This window comes from Sceloporus occidentalis, unplaced genomic scaffold (assembly GCF_023333645.1).
Source record: "Sceloporus occidentalis isolate IW3139 unplaced genomic scaffold, rSceOcc1.0.p SCAF_4, whole genome shotgun sequence".
Lineage (NCBI taxonomy): Eukaryota > Metazoa > Chordata > Lepidosauria > Squamata > Phrynosomatidae > Sceloporus > Sceloporus occidentalis.
In genome coordinates, this window is record NW_028316984.1 from 46,262,256 (window position 1) to 46,281,310 (window position 19,055).

The 19,055-nt window shown below is 39.4% G+C and overlaps 1 protein-coding gene across 6 annotated transcripts in view; it reads right to left on the reverse strand.

Moving 5' to 3' along the window:
- TANC1 (tetratricopeptide repeat, ankyrin repeat and coiled-coil containing 1) overlaps window positions 1-19,055 on the reverse strand; it is a 178,805-nt gene that overhangs the window by 18,658 nt on the left and 141,092 nt on the right. For all 6 annotated transcript variants that reach the window (XM_089519957.1, XM_089519958.1, XM_089519956.1 and 3 more), the window contains 7 exons: window positions 15,558-15,789; window positions 13,210-13,376; window positions 11,131-11,738; window positions 8,000-8,108; window positions 6,505-6,627; window positions 5,093-5,329; window positions 2,850-3,035 (listed from right to left, as the gene is read on the reverse strand). In XM_089519957.1, the coding sequence (XP_089376083.1) occupies window positions 2,850-3,035; window positions 5,093-5,329; window positions 6,505-6,627; window positions 8,000-8,108; window positions 11,131-11,738; window positions 13,210-13,376; window positions 15,558-15,789 (1,662 nt within the window). The remainder of the gene's footprint in view (window positions 1-2,849; window positions 3,036-5,092; window positions 5,330-6,504; window positions 6,628-7,999; window positions 8,109-11,130; window positions 11,739-13,209; window positions 13,377-15,557; window positions 15,790-19,055) is intronic.

Consider the following 19,055-nt stretch of genomic DNA (forward strand, 5'->3'; position numbering starts at 1 on the left):
GGGGATCCCTATGACGGGAAACACTTAAGCAGTCATCCTACTTGGGCGGGCAAACTGTGAAAAAATATACCTACAGAAACATCACCTTCTGCAAAACACATCTACTAAAAAGCCACATTTACAGATGCAAATTTGTCAATCCTATAATGTCATACAGTGGGCCCTTGGTATACTCTGGGGTTTGGTTCTAGGACACCACCACACACACACACCCCCCATGGATAACAAAATCCATGAATGCTCAAGTCCCATTAAATATAATGGCATGGTAAAATGGTGTCCCTTATATAAACTGGAAAAGATATATACCCACTTTTTCCAGGCAAGCATTCTCTGAAGATGCCAGTGACAGATGCTGGCGAAATGTCAGGAAGAAAAACTTCTAGAACATGGCCACATAGCCCAAAAAAACCCACAAAAAATTATGGAAAATCAAGGTTTGCTATTTGGAATTTATACTTTTTTAAAAAATATTTTCAAGCTGTGGGTGCTTGAATCTGTGGATAAAAAAATCCGTGGATAAGAAAAGCCAACCATATAAAGGACAATGGAGAAACCCAAGTATCTGGCTTGCAAATATCCTTCAAGGAAGCAGCTGTGAAAAAGGCAACACAAGTAGCCACACTACATGTGGAAAGTGCCTGTATCCTCTCAGGAACACTAAAAAAATATATGAGAACATGCCAATGCAATAAAAGAGTCTCAGATTCACCTCACTCCTGAGGTGAATTGCTAAGTCTCAGCCACAAGGAGGCCTCCAAAAGTTCTTTATAAATGATTGGTTGCTGGAGTGTTGCAACAGCCCTGTCCTAATCTATGCAAAGCAGGACAGAACTGAAGGGGGTGGGGTTAGGGGCTAATTCTCATTTAAGGTTGAGAAATTTACTGATCATTATTAAGCCATGGCTTGGAAGTGTGTGGAAGGAACAAGACACCATAAGGATCCCCTCCCCACATTGAAAAAAAAAGGATTTAATACATATCAACATATCATTTGGTGTGATAGCACTACTTGGCATAGGAAAGGTGCATTATAGGTTTCAGACATTTAGAAGACAAGATATACCCAAATTAATGGTCAGAAATCAATATAATTCTTAATTCATTGTTATGTGGTAAAATATCTTAAAACAATTCCTCAGGACACAAAAATAATAGTGCAAATCAACAAAAGGATGAAAAAAAGCAAACAAATTTGCTACCAGTAATGTCAGAAATATTTGTCAGAATTCTATGTTATCTGTAATCAGAGCCAAATATTTTAAATTTTATAGAGATTTCTTTTTATATAAGTTTTAACTTTGTATAGTTTTTTAAAACAGTTTTTTTTCTATGTAAGTTTTAACTACGTATGGCTTTTTTCTTTTATCTTATAATCTTTGAAATGGTCTGGAGACTTATTCAATAAAGATGTATTCTGAATATATGTTATCTGTTATGTTACTTAACTTTACACATACATGAAGGCGTACGGCCCAACAGGATTTTGGTGAATGATTGTTAAGAATTAAAGAGAAACAATCTCATGTTGAGGAACATGAAATTGTAACTGTCTTCTGCACTCTATTAAGGAAAATATTTTTAAGGAGAGATAAAGTTGAAAAAAATTGACTTTAATCTTTTATTTTATTTTATTATTTCTACAGCAAAGTCTGTCTGTCACCATACCAGCAACCAGTGCAGAATTCAGCAGTGTTGTGAAAATACTGTTGTAAAACAACACAGGCTAAATGTTTGCAAACTGAGATTAATTACAGAGACAATAAATATATTAGCATGGGTTTTGCATCTTTTCAGACAAATGGGGAAGGTACAAATGCATTTCAAGAAATTAATAATTGTCAAGTACTCCATTATGGCAACATGTCTCTTTATAGCTACAGTGTCAAGACAGAAATTCTACTGCATCTCTCAAATACAGGCTTTGCAAGAACTACAGTAGCATCCTGTTTGAAGCATGTGGAGCAGAAAACCCCACCAAGCAGGCTGGGATCATCACACACCAACGCCTTACAATACCAGAACTTTTCTCATAGTCAGGAATACAATTGCTCTACTGATACACAAAAGCTGTAACAGGGGAAATGAGAGATTAGGAAGTGTTCTAGCAACTGCCAAATGATCTGCATTGCTTGCTTTATGGTACACAGATGTGACTCTTCTCACCATCTATTCTGCAAGAGGAAGCACTGTTCTCCTAATCAGCAAGATAGCAGGCACCCCCAGAAGCAGAGGAACAAGGAACTGGGGTTGGCTTGAGTGTCTCCATAGCTTAGAGCAGGAGTGGGCAACATATTATGTGCCCCCTGTCTGTTTTTGTGGTATTGCCTCTTGGTTTGCTTTGTGTTCTCCTCTACTCCTCCCAAGAGACCAGGAGGAAGAATCAAGGCTTCTTTTAATTTCACTATCCCTGAACTCCAAACCAGGGCTGAAGGTTTGTAACAGACCAGCTAGTTTAACAAGCCAGATCACAATTTCAAATTGGTTAGGTTTTAAACTGACAAAGAGTTTGTTACAACCACTATATGAAGCACTGTATCTGGTGTGGATGACATGACATGTAGTGGAGAGAAAAGGGAAACTGTCAAAATCCTCCTTTCCTCATGGGAGCTGTTGGGACACAGCACTCCTTGTAACGGCTTTCTGCTTATGCCTCTTTCACTACGCCATGATGTAAGCAGCATCTGCAAAGTGGTCCATTATGTTTTAAAACTTTTGCCTCATGGAAACATATTGGAGTTTTATTCATATCCAACTTCATTTTGTGTGTGACTGTAGTCCCTTGTCCATTAATGGAAGAGTAACAAGTAAGCAACACTTCCAAACACAGAGAGGTACAAGAAAACTACCTGACTGTGTCCCATGCTTGAAGATGCTGTAAGAGACTGCTGAAGCGCCTGTCGCTTGGTCAGTGAACTCTGCTGATGGGAAGAAGTTACCCAATCCATGTTGAACAGACATTCAAGAATATCGGAATGACCTCTTAGCGCGCTGTGAACCAAAGCACACTGTCCCTTTTTATCCACGTGATCGATCTGTATTAAAAGGGGCAGGAGTGGAATTACAAAAAGGGAAACCATTAATGGTAAACAAACTGAGAGCTTTCTTCCACCAAAGAATGAACATATTCTGTTGAACTGAGAGGTATAAAAAATTGGCATGATTCTGCATATTATCATCATTATCATTCTAATACCCTGCTTCATCCCCCAAACCAGGACCCAAGGTGACATAATAATCAAAAGTAGTGTTTGGAGAGTCTTACTAAAGCTATGCAAACTATTGTCACTTAAGTATTTTAGAATATTAAAGTCATGATGCTTTAAAAAGACTCAGGCAAGAATTTTCCTGCTAGCACTCTTAGAAGACATGAAAAGATTAACATTTTCCCCCTTCAAATAGCTTAACAGTTAATCACAATAGCTAGAATTCTATTGGTGACATGCTGACATAGCCTGAAGTTACACAGGGCTGTCTCCTCTTGGGGACATTGTGGAAGGAGGTATTCAGTTCGTCTGCAGACAGTGTTCTTTCTCCCTCCCTGGAAGGCAGCTTCGAAGGGCTGGAACAGTATTAAATGGCTAGGGGAGTATGTTCTGGGACTTCTGGTGGGGCAGAGAGGGGTATCCACAGACAACTGCATATACAGTCCGTCCTCGCCTTACGCGGGGGATCCGTTCCGGATCCCTCTGCGTAAGGTGAATTCCGCCTATGCTCGACCCCCATTGGAAACAATGGGGCTCGTGCGCAGCGGCGCGGGGCGCAACGGGGTTGCGCGCCCATTCAATTGAATGGGACGCGCCGCCCCTTCCGCCCCGCGCCTTGAGCGCGTATGCTCAAGGCCGCGTATGGCGCGCCCGCATATGGCGCAGGCGTGCTGTACTGAGTGTTATGTTTTTCCCATGCAATGTATGACTGGACTCATAATCTTTTCATTCTTTTTCTTTAATGTGTTTTTCCATATTCATTTAGAACAGTGACTCTATTACAACATAAACTGAACAGCAGTTACGTGGTTACTTGCAGAAATGTCATAAGACCCATTCATGGCATTAAGTTAAACACATGATAGCTGCTCAACACAAAAACTTCATACCAGCTAGCCTTCCCTCCCTCTCCACAATACACAGATGTTCTGCATTCCTCCACACTCTCACCAGCACATCAAATGATGTACAGTTAAGTAAGGTCTGGCTTGACAATAAACAACCACCATCAAATGCACTGTAAGTATCATGTCACTCATCTAGCATAGAAATTTTTCATGCAACTGCATGGAACTAAGGCATTGTGATGCCTCAGGCTACACACTCCATCACTGTCACAGAGAAAGTATACACAGAAAAGGTTTCAAGTAACGCCTGTGTAGTAAGAGTAAATTAAGAGGAAATCAAATAATCTGAACTGTGCTGGTCATGTCTGTAGACAATGTAAGAGTCACCAAACATTTCGGAGGACCAGCAAGTAAACATCTATCAAGTATTTTTTTCCATACTATTTGGCAGGCCAAATATGGTTGCAAAGAATAAAAATGTGGTATTATAATATATATCAAAACCTATACAAAATAATATATTATTTTTATATATATTATAATATATTAAAACCTATACAGAAGAAAATATCAATTACAATTGCATGATAATGATAATTATTCTTCCTAATCACAGAAGCCACACAAAACAGCAATATTCTACCTGTATCTTGCAGAATGATCTCACAGCACATTTGAGACTACTGAATGTATTTCAATGTTCCATCTCTTAAACCCTTAGGGCAGTACAGTCATCTCCTAACCCTCTTGGCTTCAGTAGGGCCCATATTTCAGTTACATTTGTCTCTTTCCTCCCACTCCTTGCTCTTTATTTCATCTACAACATGGCACATTTCAGAGTGTGCCAGCATCCCTCTCCCAAGTATGGTGCAGACCAATGTCAGTTTGGTCATTTACATCCACCAACTTTTTAGGCCATCCCTTGATGTGGAAACATTGTCTGTCTGTCAGGATTACATCCTCATAGAGCAAAGAATTTATCTTGCTTCAGTTCCTGCCTGAAAGCTATACAGAAGTATTCTTCATAGATCCTGTTACCTTTGCTCCTTTTTTGCATAGGATTGAAACTATGTGCATGTGACCTGCGGCTGATGCACAGCAAAGTGGGGTCATCCCATTCTCAGATGCACCATCAATTGAAGCACCAAATTCCAGTAAGAGAAGAACCACTTCTTCATGACCAAGATGAGACTGTACACATAATATTGGAGCATTGTTGAGAACCTCTGTCCTGTAGTTTACATTGGCACCACCCAAAATCAACAGACGACTGACCTAGCATTAAAAGAGAGAAAGGGAGAGAGACTGAAAAGAGGTAGATTCTGAAATACTTTTGTTTTACACATTATGTATGACTTTTCAACTAATGGGTGAAATTAATACAGACTCATGTGAAAAATGCTTCATTCATCTCCATTCACTGTGGTTGAACGGCAAACAGCATTTACTTTTTGATGACAAGCATGGGTTGTAATCAGTGGCTGTGCAAACAGAAGGCAACTCACACAACCACTCCTGCTGCAGCTCTGAAAAGCATCTCCAGAAGGCAGGTGTGTGGGGTGTTGAACACTGCAGGCTATGTCTTATTGGGCCTGCAGTGGAAAGGAGGAAGAGCCCAAAATATGGCAGGACAACCTCAAATAAATGGAAGGGGAAAGTACAGAGAAAGAAATAGATTAGCTTCAGAAGCTGTCTCCTATGTGCACAAACCATATATGTTGCATTTGTACTGAGAACACACACACACAAAAATTCAGGATGTAGCCCAATGACTGCTATCCTAATGTCACCAGTGGCACCATAACATCCTCCAAGGCACTTTTGAGCATCAGCACAGGTTGTAGGACAATTTGCATAACATCCTAATAAGATCCCATCCACAGCGGAGCAAGTCAGTTTGGTGCCACCCAAAATCAAAATATCATTTGTGAGTAAATGCCAGGTTCCTCTTTTGCTGTGCAAATGTTTCTCTCATATTCAATAGCCAGGGCTTATGTAACTTAACGGACAAGAAAATGAGCTTACATACCAGCATTTCTCTCAAAGTAATTGCCACCACATTGTTACTTATTTATAGTCACAGGGTTAAAGTTTTGCAAACACAAACAGGAAATGTACTGTAATGAAATATACATGTTTCTTTCCTTTTTAAAAACAACTAGTTACTGTAACATTCCAAACCTTGTGCCTACTCTCCACTATAGATGCCCTGGCCCCAGATATCTGCCCAGGCTGTAGAAAAGAGGGCAAGACGGTTATTGTGTTCAAGCAGGGCAAATTATGAAGGAGTAGTGAGACTAACAGGAAGAGTGATTTAAGTGCTAACTGGTAACTTCTGCAGGAAAAGAGTTGTGCTATACAGAAGATACACTACTCTTCATGCTCAGCATTAAAGGTTCAAGATTATAACTACTGAAATTTGAAATATACAGGATCCATTGCTTTCTTACCTTTACATTTGGAGTATAGAGATTTCGTAAAGAGGCAAGAGCTGCTGATAAACCATCAGTACTATACCCAATCCACAGGGCTTGAAGATGACTGGAAGAAATTCCAGTCTTTTTACTGAGTCCCTAGAAAATAAAACAGATACCTGCTGTGATAAATTTGCTAGGTACATTGAGGAGAAAGACTGTTGCATCACAGTGTCTGCAGAGGTGACCAACAGTCAAGTTTCCTGTGATAAATTTCAGTTGCTCTGTTTTGATAACGTGGAGGTGGCTGCTAATTTGAAATAAGATATAGTGCATCAGCTCCTGAAGAAGACTTCCCTGGACCTGGAGATTTGTGAGAACTACCATTCCATAATCAAGTCCCCCTTTTCGGCAAGATATTCACTGTGTGGTGCCTAGGTGACTTCTTCCAGGGAGCAGATTACCTGGAATCACTTTACTCCAGATGAAAGACAGTGGGAGTAATCCCTTGTTGATCATCCTAGATTTCTTGGTGCCCTTTGATATCCCTGACCACAGTATCCTACTGGAGAAGTAGGCATCCCATCTGTAGGATGCAAATAGGAAGCACTGTGTTACAGTGGTTCTGCTTCTGTTCTACAGGATACTCTTAGTTCCAGAGAGTGGCAATGCGGGTCTCCTATTCTACTCCATGGTCAATACGCTGTGGGGTACACATCTTCCATACAATCCCCCATACTGTTCAACATTTATATGAAGCTGCTCGGTTGTTTGGGAGTTTGGTGCCACCAGTATGCTGACTGACAACACTCAGCAATACTTCTTGTTGTTAGCCAGCTGGGGCTATACAGGTGCTGGACTAGTGCCTGGATACTGTAATAGACAAGAAAATGACAAATAAACTGAAACTATATCCTGGTAAGATGAAGGCCCTTGGTGCTTTCTGGGTCTGGGAATTTAGTAAACAACCTGCCCTTCTCCACTAAAGAAGTAGGCAAACAGGTTGGGAGTATCCCTGGATCCAATTTATTTTAAACTGATTTTATTTTAACTGATGCCCTGAGATCTTGACACAGGAATGGATCTAAACATTTAAATAAATTTGAAAAACCACAAGTGATAAAAGGTGAAGTAACAAGAATATTTCTCAAATGATTAAGAGTTTTGCCCCATTAAACTGATGGCAAAATTTCTCTGAAATTTAAAAAAAAATCAAGGAAGAAGTTGCAACTGTTTCATGAGAATAAAATGTAATAAGCACTATTACTACTATGAGTATTATAAAGTTGAAGAGACAAGTCAGAGCTTTTACAGTTGTAAAAATGCAAAACATAGAAGCTCATAGCTAATTCAAGTACAACACTGAAATATTTTGAGTTCTATCTATTTTTTAAAGTAAGATTTTTAGAGGAAGGAGAGGGAGAGAGAACATGACAATATTATGGCAAAAAGCTTAATAAACATAAAACACAAATACAAAAGCAAGAAAGAAAACAAGGAAAGGCAGTAAAAGATGTAACAGATATTTTACCTTGAAAATATGCGCTTTAAGAATATGATGCCCAAGTTCCATTGTTTGCTGACGGTTAAGTTTTCCTTCCTGCCTTGAGAACATGAACGCCAGAAGAGCATGCCCAGTCCTAATTGTACGAGCAGAAAGATAGAAGAGATTATTTTAAATAAGGTTAGAATCAATCTTCATGACATGAAACTCATATCATTAATTTGTCATCTGAAAACCTCAAGGGATAAATTTCATTCTTCTTCTCTTGCCCAATGTCTAAATATCAAGATATGTTTATACTCAGGAGGACAGAAAATACTTGCAGGCACACTGCTCCTCTTTTCAGACACACACTGATCCTTTTTGTGGAAAAGCAGGTGATTGTTCATATTACATTTTAAATCAAATCAAGTCATGGGAGATGTAAACTCATGTCTGATGATGCTGGGCAAGGTCATCACATAGTATATCTGGATTTCATTAAAATCTTGTTGAGAAAAGGGTGTTGTACGGTAAAACTACAGTCTTTACAAAACTCTGTTGGCAATCAGAGCATGGATGAATAATGTCTCCATCCCCTATCACACTAGCGAGGCTGTGAAAAGGATTTGTAAAAGAGTTCCTGATTGTGAGTGGAAATATTATCCTCCTGTGCCGGTAGAATGGATCGCCATCTCTCAGTGTGGCTGATGCTTGATAAAGTAGGTATGGCAAACCTAACTACGAGGGTGTACAGACCGGCACTTTATGCCGGCCTGCACCCGAACTAGGGCTGCGGTAGGGCTGAGCATTCATACACTCAGAGCCCTACTTTTGCCGCCTGGCCCATACCAATCCAGATGGTGCACGCTATGATATTGTCCCTCGTGTACAGTGCCCAAATGGCGCTGCGCACGAGGGGTGTCACAATGCTGCGCCAGGGCGCTTATGGCACCCCTTCTATAGCGCAAATAGGAGCCGCATTTCACAGCTCGTTTTTACACTGGGTATGGACGTGGTGTGCGGTTGCCGTGTCCACAACCCAGCGCTTCCAGGGGTGGCATAGAACCGCCCCTTACTGGGATGTCTGTACAGCCCCTAAGTAGGCCATTTAGAATCCTGGCCGTTATTCTTCAACACATATATAGTCAACTCTCCTCCATATTTTGAAATGTAGTCTTTTCATTTCCTTCCCTTCTTCCTTTGTTTATTCATTTGTGAGAGGAACACTGTTATAGAACAATATCATACAATAGTAACATACAAATTCCACTGGATGAGCATAAAGGGTTGACTTTTAATGTATTATTTTTGTATCCATATGCTAAATGTAATTAAAAAGAAACAACTCATAACAATATACTAAAGTAGTTAGAAACAATTTGCACACTAAAAAGTACTGCAGAAATATTAGGGAAACTGGCACAATCGTTGTACAACTGAAACAGAACTACAAAGGAACAATATTTCTGTGTGGAATGAATGCATTAAGGCACTTTGAAGAGATCTGTAAGAACCAGAGCCTAATACCCTAAAGGCACCAGATCCTGTCTGATCTTGGAAGCTAGGCAGGGTCCGTCCTGGTTAGTACTTGGATGGGAGACAGCCAATGAAAACCAGGTGGTGTAGGCTTTATTTCAGAGGAAGGCAATGGCAAAACTACCTCTGAGTAGTCCTTTCCTAAGAAAACCCTATGAAATTCATGGGGTCGTCATAAATTGACAGGTAGCTTGAAGGCAAATACACACAAAAAAATTCACAAAAGGAACAGAGTTTATGATTTTTCTTTGAAACAATATCACCTTCCCAACCCCTGTCACAATTTGTTTTTGTACCCTGCCTGTGCCTCAAAACCTCCTTGTCATGGGTGTAATAGTTGGATCATCCAAGACTGGCTGGGTGCATCAAATCAATCCTATTATTGATAAATGGACTTCCACTGGTGGCCATGTCCAGAACAAGGCTACAAAATTTCAGAAACTCCAGTCATCTTTGTTGAGAAGGAGCAGCTGGCAACAGAAGTCCAGTCCTAGTATACAACTGAGATTTCTACCTAGCAAAATAGCTGCAGTACATGAAAGAGCATTTCCACATGACATGACATATTTATCTCCATTCATTAGATCGGGTTCTAATTTTAGACTATTATGACGCAGAAAGACAAAAATCTTTTAAAATTATATGTCATCCCTGACATCAGTAACCCCATTGTAGGCCCACTCTCAAATCTACTTACAGGATTCACAAATTAGTGAGGTACAATCAGAGATACAAGTTACTGAATAAAAAGAACCCTGAATTAAAGAATATTATAGATCCTATATGGCTTCCACCTATCCTCTCTGACAGTGTCCATAATTTTTATATACCTGAAAAGGGCTTGCTGTCAAATAAGCAGGAATAATGACATAAGGAACATCCTGTGATAGATAGTTAATTCATACTGTTGTGTCGACATAATTACAGTGAGCTCACTATATTGGCAGACTAGCTATCTGCAGTTTGAAGTGACCACAATTAGCTTCGCCCTATATAAGCCAATGACAACAAGTGCTCACAGCTGCACCAACACATGCACATCACTGTCCATAGACCTACAAGCTGCACTTGAGGTCCTGTAATATTTTTTATCCATGAAGGAGGAAATTTAAACCCTGCCACTGTGTGTGTGTGTATAACTTCACAGCAGATAACTAGCATCACCGTGCCAGTACCACTCAATGAAACATACAGCCCAGTCAGTACTGAAAGTGGTTAAATTCTGTTTTTAGATTATGCAATGTTAACACTAGTTTTCATTTACAACTTATATCACCCAATATCTTGATTCTAGAATTCTTTTTTTTTAAAGTGCATGTTCCTTTCTTCCTTGCAATTTAAAACTGATCAGCACCTTTTAGTACCAACTATACATTAGAATGACTGCTAGTGTGGTATAGTGTTATAAGCATTAGACTACAAAGCTAGAGAGCAAAGTTTGCATTCCTGCTCAGCATGAAATCCACTAGGTGACCCACTAGGTAAGTCACACTCTCTCAGCCTCAGAAGATGGCAATAGTAAACCCCTTATGAAGAAACTTGCCAGGAAAAAAAATCATGATAGGTTTGGTTGCTATAAGCTGGAAATGACTTGAAGTCACACAACAACAACAACAATACATTACTATGCATCAATTTACCTTGGTTCACATAAAAAGTCAGTGTTTTCACCTTCTGCTCTCCAAACAAGCCACTCCCTGAAGGATGGGTGGCAGAACATTCTTGTTTTGTCACGCCTTTTTATCAGAAAGCCTGAAAGAGACTCCATCCTCTGCTGGAACTCTTCCCACTCCTGTTCACCATGTATCTGGCCAGCATTAATAGCTTGGAAAATTTGGTCATCTGTCATTGGATGAAGTGATGCTAGGGCCACATTCAGCACTGGCAGGGCTCTTTCAAAGGATGAGTTTGTCATGAACTTCATGTTGCACTGAAGCAAATAAAGCTCAGAGAGGGAGACTGGAACCACTTTGTAGCTTGCACTTTTGATTACAAGATGACCCTTCTCAAAGAGATCTAAAGTCAACTTCAAGTAGAGATAAGATCCCATGCTCCTCATGATCAGGTGACTGCTCACTTTCGCAATAATTGCTGCATCTGCTTTTCCATTGAGAGAGATGTTGTTTATAATATCCTGGCTTGCACTGATCCTGTACTGAATGTATGCATTCAAGTCAGCTTGTATCTCTTTGTTGTCATGGAACTCATCAAGGGAGATAGTGAAAAAAGGATGTGAGCTGGTTATTTCCTACATTACAAAAATAATAGTAACAGAGAGTGCGTATCATCATCATCATTATTATCATCATCATCATCATCATCATCATCATCATCATCATCATCATCCTACTCCCCCTCCCCAAACTTGGGACACAAAGCTGCTTCCAAAACAAAACAGTACAATTAAAAACATACAAAGGCACACATTAAAATAGAATTAAACTAGTACACTATTAAAACATACACTCATTAAAAGAATAAAATGCAATCAAAAAGATAATAGCAATAAAAGCAGTACATATTAAAACACTTAAAATACTAAAACAAATTAAAACAACAAAAATAACACCATATGTACATGCACCCATAAAATTACGTATGTCAAGTATTTTATAGAATGATACAAGCTTCAAAGGTATTGTCCTATACATGGAATTTGAGCTTGCTGAAGGCAGGAAAATCACAACATATTAAAGGTAGGGTGATGAAGCAAACAGTGTTTACATTATGATCCAAAATGGAGACCTAGTACAGATGTAGCTGGATGAAAAACCAGGGGGGTGGTTGGCTTCTCTCCATAAGAAGGGACACTCAGAAGCGACTGTGTCCACCAGCCTGGCCATTTCTCCATCCCGGAGGTCAGCCAGAGATTAACAGAATTGCCTGCCATGCTGACAGGAAAATCCCCAAGAACCATGTGGAATCAGTCCAGATCCATCAGCCTTCTGGGAAGGACCATCCTAATCAGTCCCCCACCCCTGCAGAGGTTCCAAGTCTCATTCTGACCAGGTAATGAGTTGTCTGTGACAACCGCATGAAGGTACTCTACACCAAGACCACCATGACCCCACCAACACAGGAAACGTCCAGTGTGCCCAGCAGTATGAGTAGGTCCAGTCCCATGGTTGGCATGGAAGCCATGAAGTCCTGGGCCACTCTCAACAAAGCAGTCTCAGTAGGGATGTTGAAGTCTTCCAGCACTACTAGATGTGGGGATTCCAACACCAACAATATCCCAGCTACTCACCTTCAGGTAAACACCCTCAAAACTTGCAGATTGTGGGAGAGGGCACCTGGCTAAGGAGATGGATCATGATAGACCACTGCAACTCCATTTCCCTGCTCCTCAGGTCTCACCTGCTGCTACACAGAAAAGCCTGGTGGGCAGATCTGTGAGAGATTAACACCTCATCCAGCCAGGTCAGGACAATTAAAAGTAGACCCCCAAATCAAACTTGGTAAATTCACTCTTTTATTTTTATAAATTTGAATGATTCAGTGAGTCTACTGCAGTTTGGATGCAAGCAGCAAAAGCCTCTGCTATGCACAACCCATGAACAATGGCCACTCATGTATATGTGTGATTTATAGAAGCACCTGCCATAGCCACATCTTAGCCTCCAAATCATTTTTCTGAGCAAAGTCAAAGCACAGTGAGACTCTCTGTCTCTTCAATGCAGTGTTCTTTCCAAAAGAACAACTTGTTCTTAAAATATTACCTGAAAGTTTGTCCTTACAGTCACAATCAATTTTAGCCAAGGAGGAAATTTGGAAATAATATTTGAAATGAAGGAAGCAACAGTATCCCCATAATCAGGTTTGTGAAATTCAGCCTCATTTAAGCCATCTATCAAAATTATATATTCTTCTTCTGGAATTTTGTGTTCTGGAAGACAAGATAGTGAGAAGCAGTAAAGATTACTAGCTTTCCTATCTATTTTAGAATGTTTCTTTCAAGTTAGAAAATTTGAAGATGCCAGACTAATTCAATTTGTACACATGAAGAGAAGATTAACAGCTAATGGGTGGAATCCTGCTGGGCAGTTACGAATACATAATCTACAGTTATGTTTTCATAACTGCTATGTATTCATGATCCCTATGTAACCCTTAGTTTAGGGGCCACATAGGGACCACAAAAATCCCTTAAACCCCATTTACTGGTATGCAGCTGCTGGGACCGATGAGGGGTCTGTTCTCATGTCAATCAACATTCACAATTGCCCCTTATACGAGCAACCACTAGTACATGAGGGGTTTGTAGCAGGAGTCCTTTTTCTGTCTGTTGTGCCAGAGACAGCTGATGGGAGGGGATAGGAAGTCTGGCAGCCACTTCACAATAGACAGGCGAAGAGATCCCCGTTGATCCCAGTGGTTACTTATAGGTAAGTGGGGGTTTTGGGGGAGGAGGTTTAGCCTGAATCCACTAAGTAGCACCATAGCTGGGGTGCTATGTAGTACATAATGGTTATACCTCTCACTCAAATTATAAAAGGTGTGTCTCCATCTTCTAACAAGCCCATGATAAAATTTTCTGTACCAACAAACATTGCTGTTAACTACTGTTTTATTACTTAGGCAGTGAATTCATTCCAGTATCCCAGGCAGATTTGCATATCCAAATGTAATGTGGCACACTAAAATTTTTACAGATATTCTGAATTTTTAAAAAAATGAATTGCTCCTTCAGAAGTGCTTGATACTGTAGCTTCTTTCACATTCCCCTCCATTTAAAGAAAACACACTTTTTTTTTTAAAGAAAAGATTCTCAGATTGGCCAAAACACATTTTAAAATGCATTTATAGATTCCACCAGCATACTGGAAAAACAGTATAACCTACAACATCATTCTATAAAGACATACCTATCAGAAACTACATGACACATTTGCCCTACACAGAATGAAAACACAGATTAAAATCTCAACCACATTACCTTTTATAATTCATTTGAACATTTGAACAACAGTTTGCAACCTGTTAAATAGCAGAAGCCGTTTTAGCCTTGCTAAAGTGGCTACAGACCATGAGTACAGATTACACTCTATGTTGCAAAGATGGCAGGAGGTATACAACCATGCATGCATACCAACACTGAGTTTATAAAATGGATTGCAGGAAGAAAAAAAAAGCTAAAGCGAGTATCCCTGCAGATTCATAATGAAAATATGGATAATCATCAAAAATGACCAGCACAAGAACAAGCCAATCAATAAAAAACAGCAGCAAAGTGGGATCCCAGCTTTGCTAACCCACATTTATGACCAAGTGTCCAGTTTCCCCTAATAATTATAGTGAGCCCTTGGTAACCGCTGGGGTTTGGGTCCAGCACTTACCATGGATAACAAAATCCATGTATGTTCAAGCCCCATTAAATACAATGGATAGTAAAATGATGTCTCTCATATAAAATGACATAATCAAGATTTGCTTTTTAGATGTTATATATTTTTAAAATATTTTCAATCAGTGGATGCTTGAATCCATGGATTAAAAAAATCTGTGAATATGGAGAGCTGACTACACTTGTAATTATAACTGTACTTATAAATATGTACTTAAAATTTTTATAATGCATAATATCAAAATAGATGTTACACTGTATATGCCAATGCTGTTACAGAGCTGTTCATGTTGTTTTACTGATCAAACCACAGTTGCCAACACAACTTTTGTTAAGCGTCCACTTTGCAAATGGATTCACAGCACTTTCTGAATAATTCATGTTATTATATGCACCACAGGCTATTGGGAAGCACATCAGTAAATGTGTAACGTTACAGCCTAATAACGTTTTCGTAAAAATGGAGACCTTCATTATTTATTTGCTACCAAAGTATGAGTTTATTTACCTGTCTTAAATGCACTCCTAAATATACAGTATATGGATTAAAACTAGTTTGAAATATTTCTTTTTCTTGGTAGGCCCTCATACTTATTTAACAAAAAAAGAAAACAGTACTCTAAGTCTGGAGATTGATCCCCTACCCACTGTTACACCCATTTAACACACATCCTCATGCTGTCATTAAAGTCACCCTAGGGGGAAAAAAGTGCATTGGCCTACCTTTTCTAAGGTTCGCCAGTGGTTCCAGTACTCCTCTTCTGAATGCTGCTACAGGATCCTGAACACAGGACCTCAGGCTAAGCATACTTTGTAAGTGTGGTTCCCGTATCAAAAGTTCTCGATATGCTGTTAACTGGTGGGAACGGCAGAGGAGAGCTGCAACACTGTGTACAAACTCTGGGACAAGGCATGTGTAAGTGTTGTCTGCTTGGCAGTAGTGATAGGCAACAACCTTTAAAAAAAGCCATTTAAACATCATGGAGAAAGCAATCAATTACGTATATCAATTAAAACAATGTGAAACCAAGCCATTCGGTCAAACACATTTCAACTGATTTTTTTTAATGAGTACTGTACCCTTCCAGATGTTGTGGGACAGCAATCCCCCACCATTGGCTATGCTGACAAGGGCTGCTTGCAGTTGCAGTCCAACACCAGCTGGAGGGCCAAACATTCTCCACCTTTAAACCAGGAGAACATGTATAGAGAATCTCTGTGTATAGATTTCATAAACCCTTTCCCTCAGGGATTAAAATCCAGGAAAAAGTAGGCAGTTTTATAATACTCTTACACGTAAGGAACCCATCACAGTGCAATTGGGTATAGGTTCTCTCTGCAAAAAAATATTACTGGAATTGTAATATTCTGTTGCAGTAGAATAATGTTACTGCCCATCATGTCCTAACTGCGGAAAGTTTAATAAGTTTTAATACAGTTTAATATTTCAATACATAACTGTTTTAAGGTGGGTATAGGTAAACAACAATAACAACAACAGTCCTTATTCTCCACTCTATGATATGACAGCTTGTCTCCCCCAACAAAATAAATGACATTCAACACTTTCAGGGCAGGCAAACTGACAGAAAACTTCTAGAAGACATTTATTGTTCTGGATATATTTCCATTAGTTTACTAGTTCATTATTAGTGGCACTAGAAGCATCCTGCATCATTTTTCACAAGCAAAGCTGAATCTCTTCTTCCACATCTACCCTTCTGAAAAGTCTGACATTGTTTAAGCATGGAACTATTGCATGGGAAACATGTAAATTCTTCAGGCGTTAATTGGATTCAAGAAACATGTTATCAGTGATAAAGTACTAACTGTCTTTGTCAAGAGCACTTAGCAATTTTGTTCCTTGTTAAACCAGAGAGCCTTTGGAAATCTGTATCCTTGTACAGCAAATAATTAAACCTCTGATCCTTCCATCGTCATTCCCATAGATAAATAATGAAGCCAGTTTCAAATTATCATCATCATCAAAGAAAACAAGGATCCAAAACACAATGCAGAAATAATCCAGTTTGAGATTGCTTTCACTGCCCTGGCTCAGTGCTCGGGAATACTGGGAATTGTAGTTCATTGTGCCACCAGAGCTCTCTGACAGAAAAGGCTAAAGGGCTCACAAAGCTACAGTTCCCAGAATTCCCTAGCATTCAGTCATCACAGTTAAAGCAGTCTCAAACTGGATTATTTCTGCATTGTGTTCTGGACCAAGATCTAGCTTAATCATTTTACAGATAAAGCTTTCTCCTGGAATTTTCTCAATGAATTCAATTTCTGGTGGCAACACAATGTTCTCTCTTTCCAAACCATGGTTTGCAAATTGGGAAACACTCTAAGGTTTCTCCTCTCCCTATAGAATGAATTTAATTTCCTTGCGCACTCTTTTCCCTATCCATATAAGATATATGATCCAGTCTCAAATATATTTTCCAGGACCACACAGTAAGTTCTGCTTCACTCCTCTCTGTTCTCTAAATCGAACACACAAATCTCACAACGCACGTAAATTTATAGCACCATCCATAATCATATTACTATGCAAGCAAATCTCCTGCACATGACCAAATCATAAGACACTGACTATCTATTTAAAACATAATCCTAAAGGCCTTTTCAGGCCTTAACAACACATTAGCTGTGATGAATATGACTTTTTTTGGCCATGTAAACTGCAGACATGAGCCCAAACACACATGCGACATCTGCTGGCAGAATCACTTTTCTGGGTGGAATTGGGACACTGACTTCATCTTGTCAGTGCAGGCTTCATGCATCTCAAACTTTAGCTCCAGAGGAGAACAAAACCATCCAGAGCCTTTTTCTTGGTCAAGACTGAAAGCTGCAGGAAGGTTCTATCTGCAGCATTGACATGACATTTGATCATTCTAGGCCATTGGGTCCCTAATCTTGATCAGGAACATAGCAAAGGGGGAAAGGAGGATTAAAACTCTCATACAAAGCCAAAAAAGGCACTGACAAGTTCCAAAGTGAAGGCTCTAGGCTGGCAATCTGTGTAAATATGGACCCTCTTATGGTCAAAGTCAGAACCACATGCTGTGCACCTTGGTCCTTAGACTCAGTGGTTCCAGTGAGATCAGTGTGACATGGCACTGGCTTTAGAGGAACTGTTCCACTTACATTAATGGGAAGCTAGAACATCTTAATACACTTGTTAAATATAGACTGTTGCTAAAGTGCAGCCTAATCCTCTAAAGGCACCTTTTAGAAAACTCCATTACAAAATCTGGAGGGAGGTGTCTTCTGACATTTTTTTAAAGCTGATTTGCAAACTATCTATGTGATCTAATCCAACTAATCTACAATTCAGAATGTTCACAATTACAAATCTTTTCTTTTAAAATTTGATTTATGAGGAATTAGACAACTATCACAGTTCTCCTACAAATTTAAGTGCATTCATCATTAGGACATCAGATTTAACTCAGGAAAACTATGGATCTATACTCAGAAGCATGTCCCTCCACAATCCACGCAGCTAAGTCTCGTGTAAACTTATATGAAGTGATAACTTCATCTTGTTGGAATTGACTTATTAAATTCTTATTTGATAGAGTTCTAAATATAACAATGACAGCATTAGGACAGCTCTTATGTAAGCGATTGCACGAAGTAATACATCAATGCCAAAGCAAATCCCATCCTATTTACAACAGTTTGCAAGGCTTTCTTCCTTTCACAATCCTTCTTGCAAAAATAAGTGCATTAGAAAGTCCCTAGTGCAATTTGCTGGTAATTCCCATTTATATAACCGCTTGATACATCAGTGACGAGCACACTGTAAGCTGCCTAGATCAAATGTTTTATCCTCACTGTTTCCCTCTCCCAGATACATTAGCTTCAGGAAGCTGCACTGAATAAACTAATGGATAGGGAGGGAGGGAGTAGTAGTTTTCTTTCGAATTATGGATCACCATCTGCCAAACTGAGATAGAAAAGTAAAATACACTCCCACAATTCAAGCTAAACTGGCATTGCTTTGCATGGCCAGGGGGAAAAAGGAAGAAAAAACATGGTAAAAGAGAAAGAAGGGGATTTGAATTCCCCATATGTATTCACCAAGGTTATGCAGTGTCTTCTTGTTACTTACATACAACAAACCAATCAAGTGAACTGCAAGATTTGTTAATGTTGAAAAAAAGAATATACCTAGCCAGCAACCTTGGGTTTTTAAATGTATTGAATTCTTAT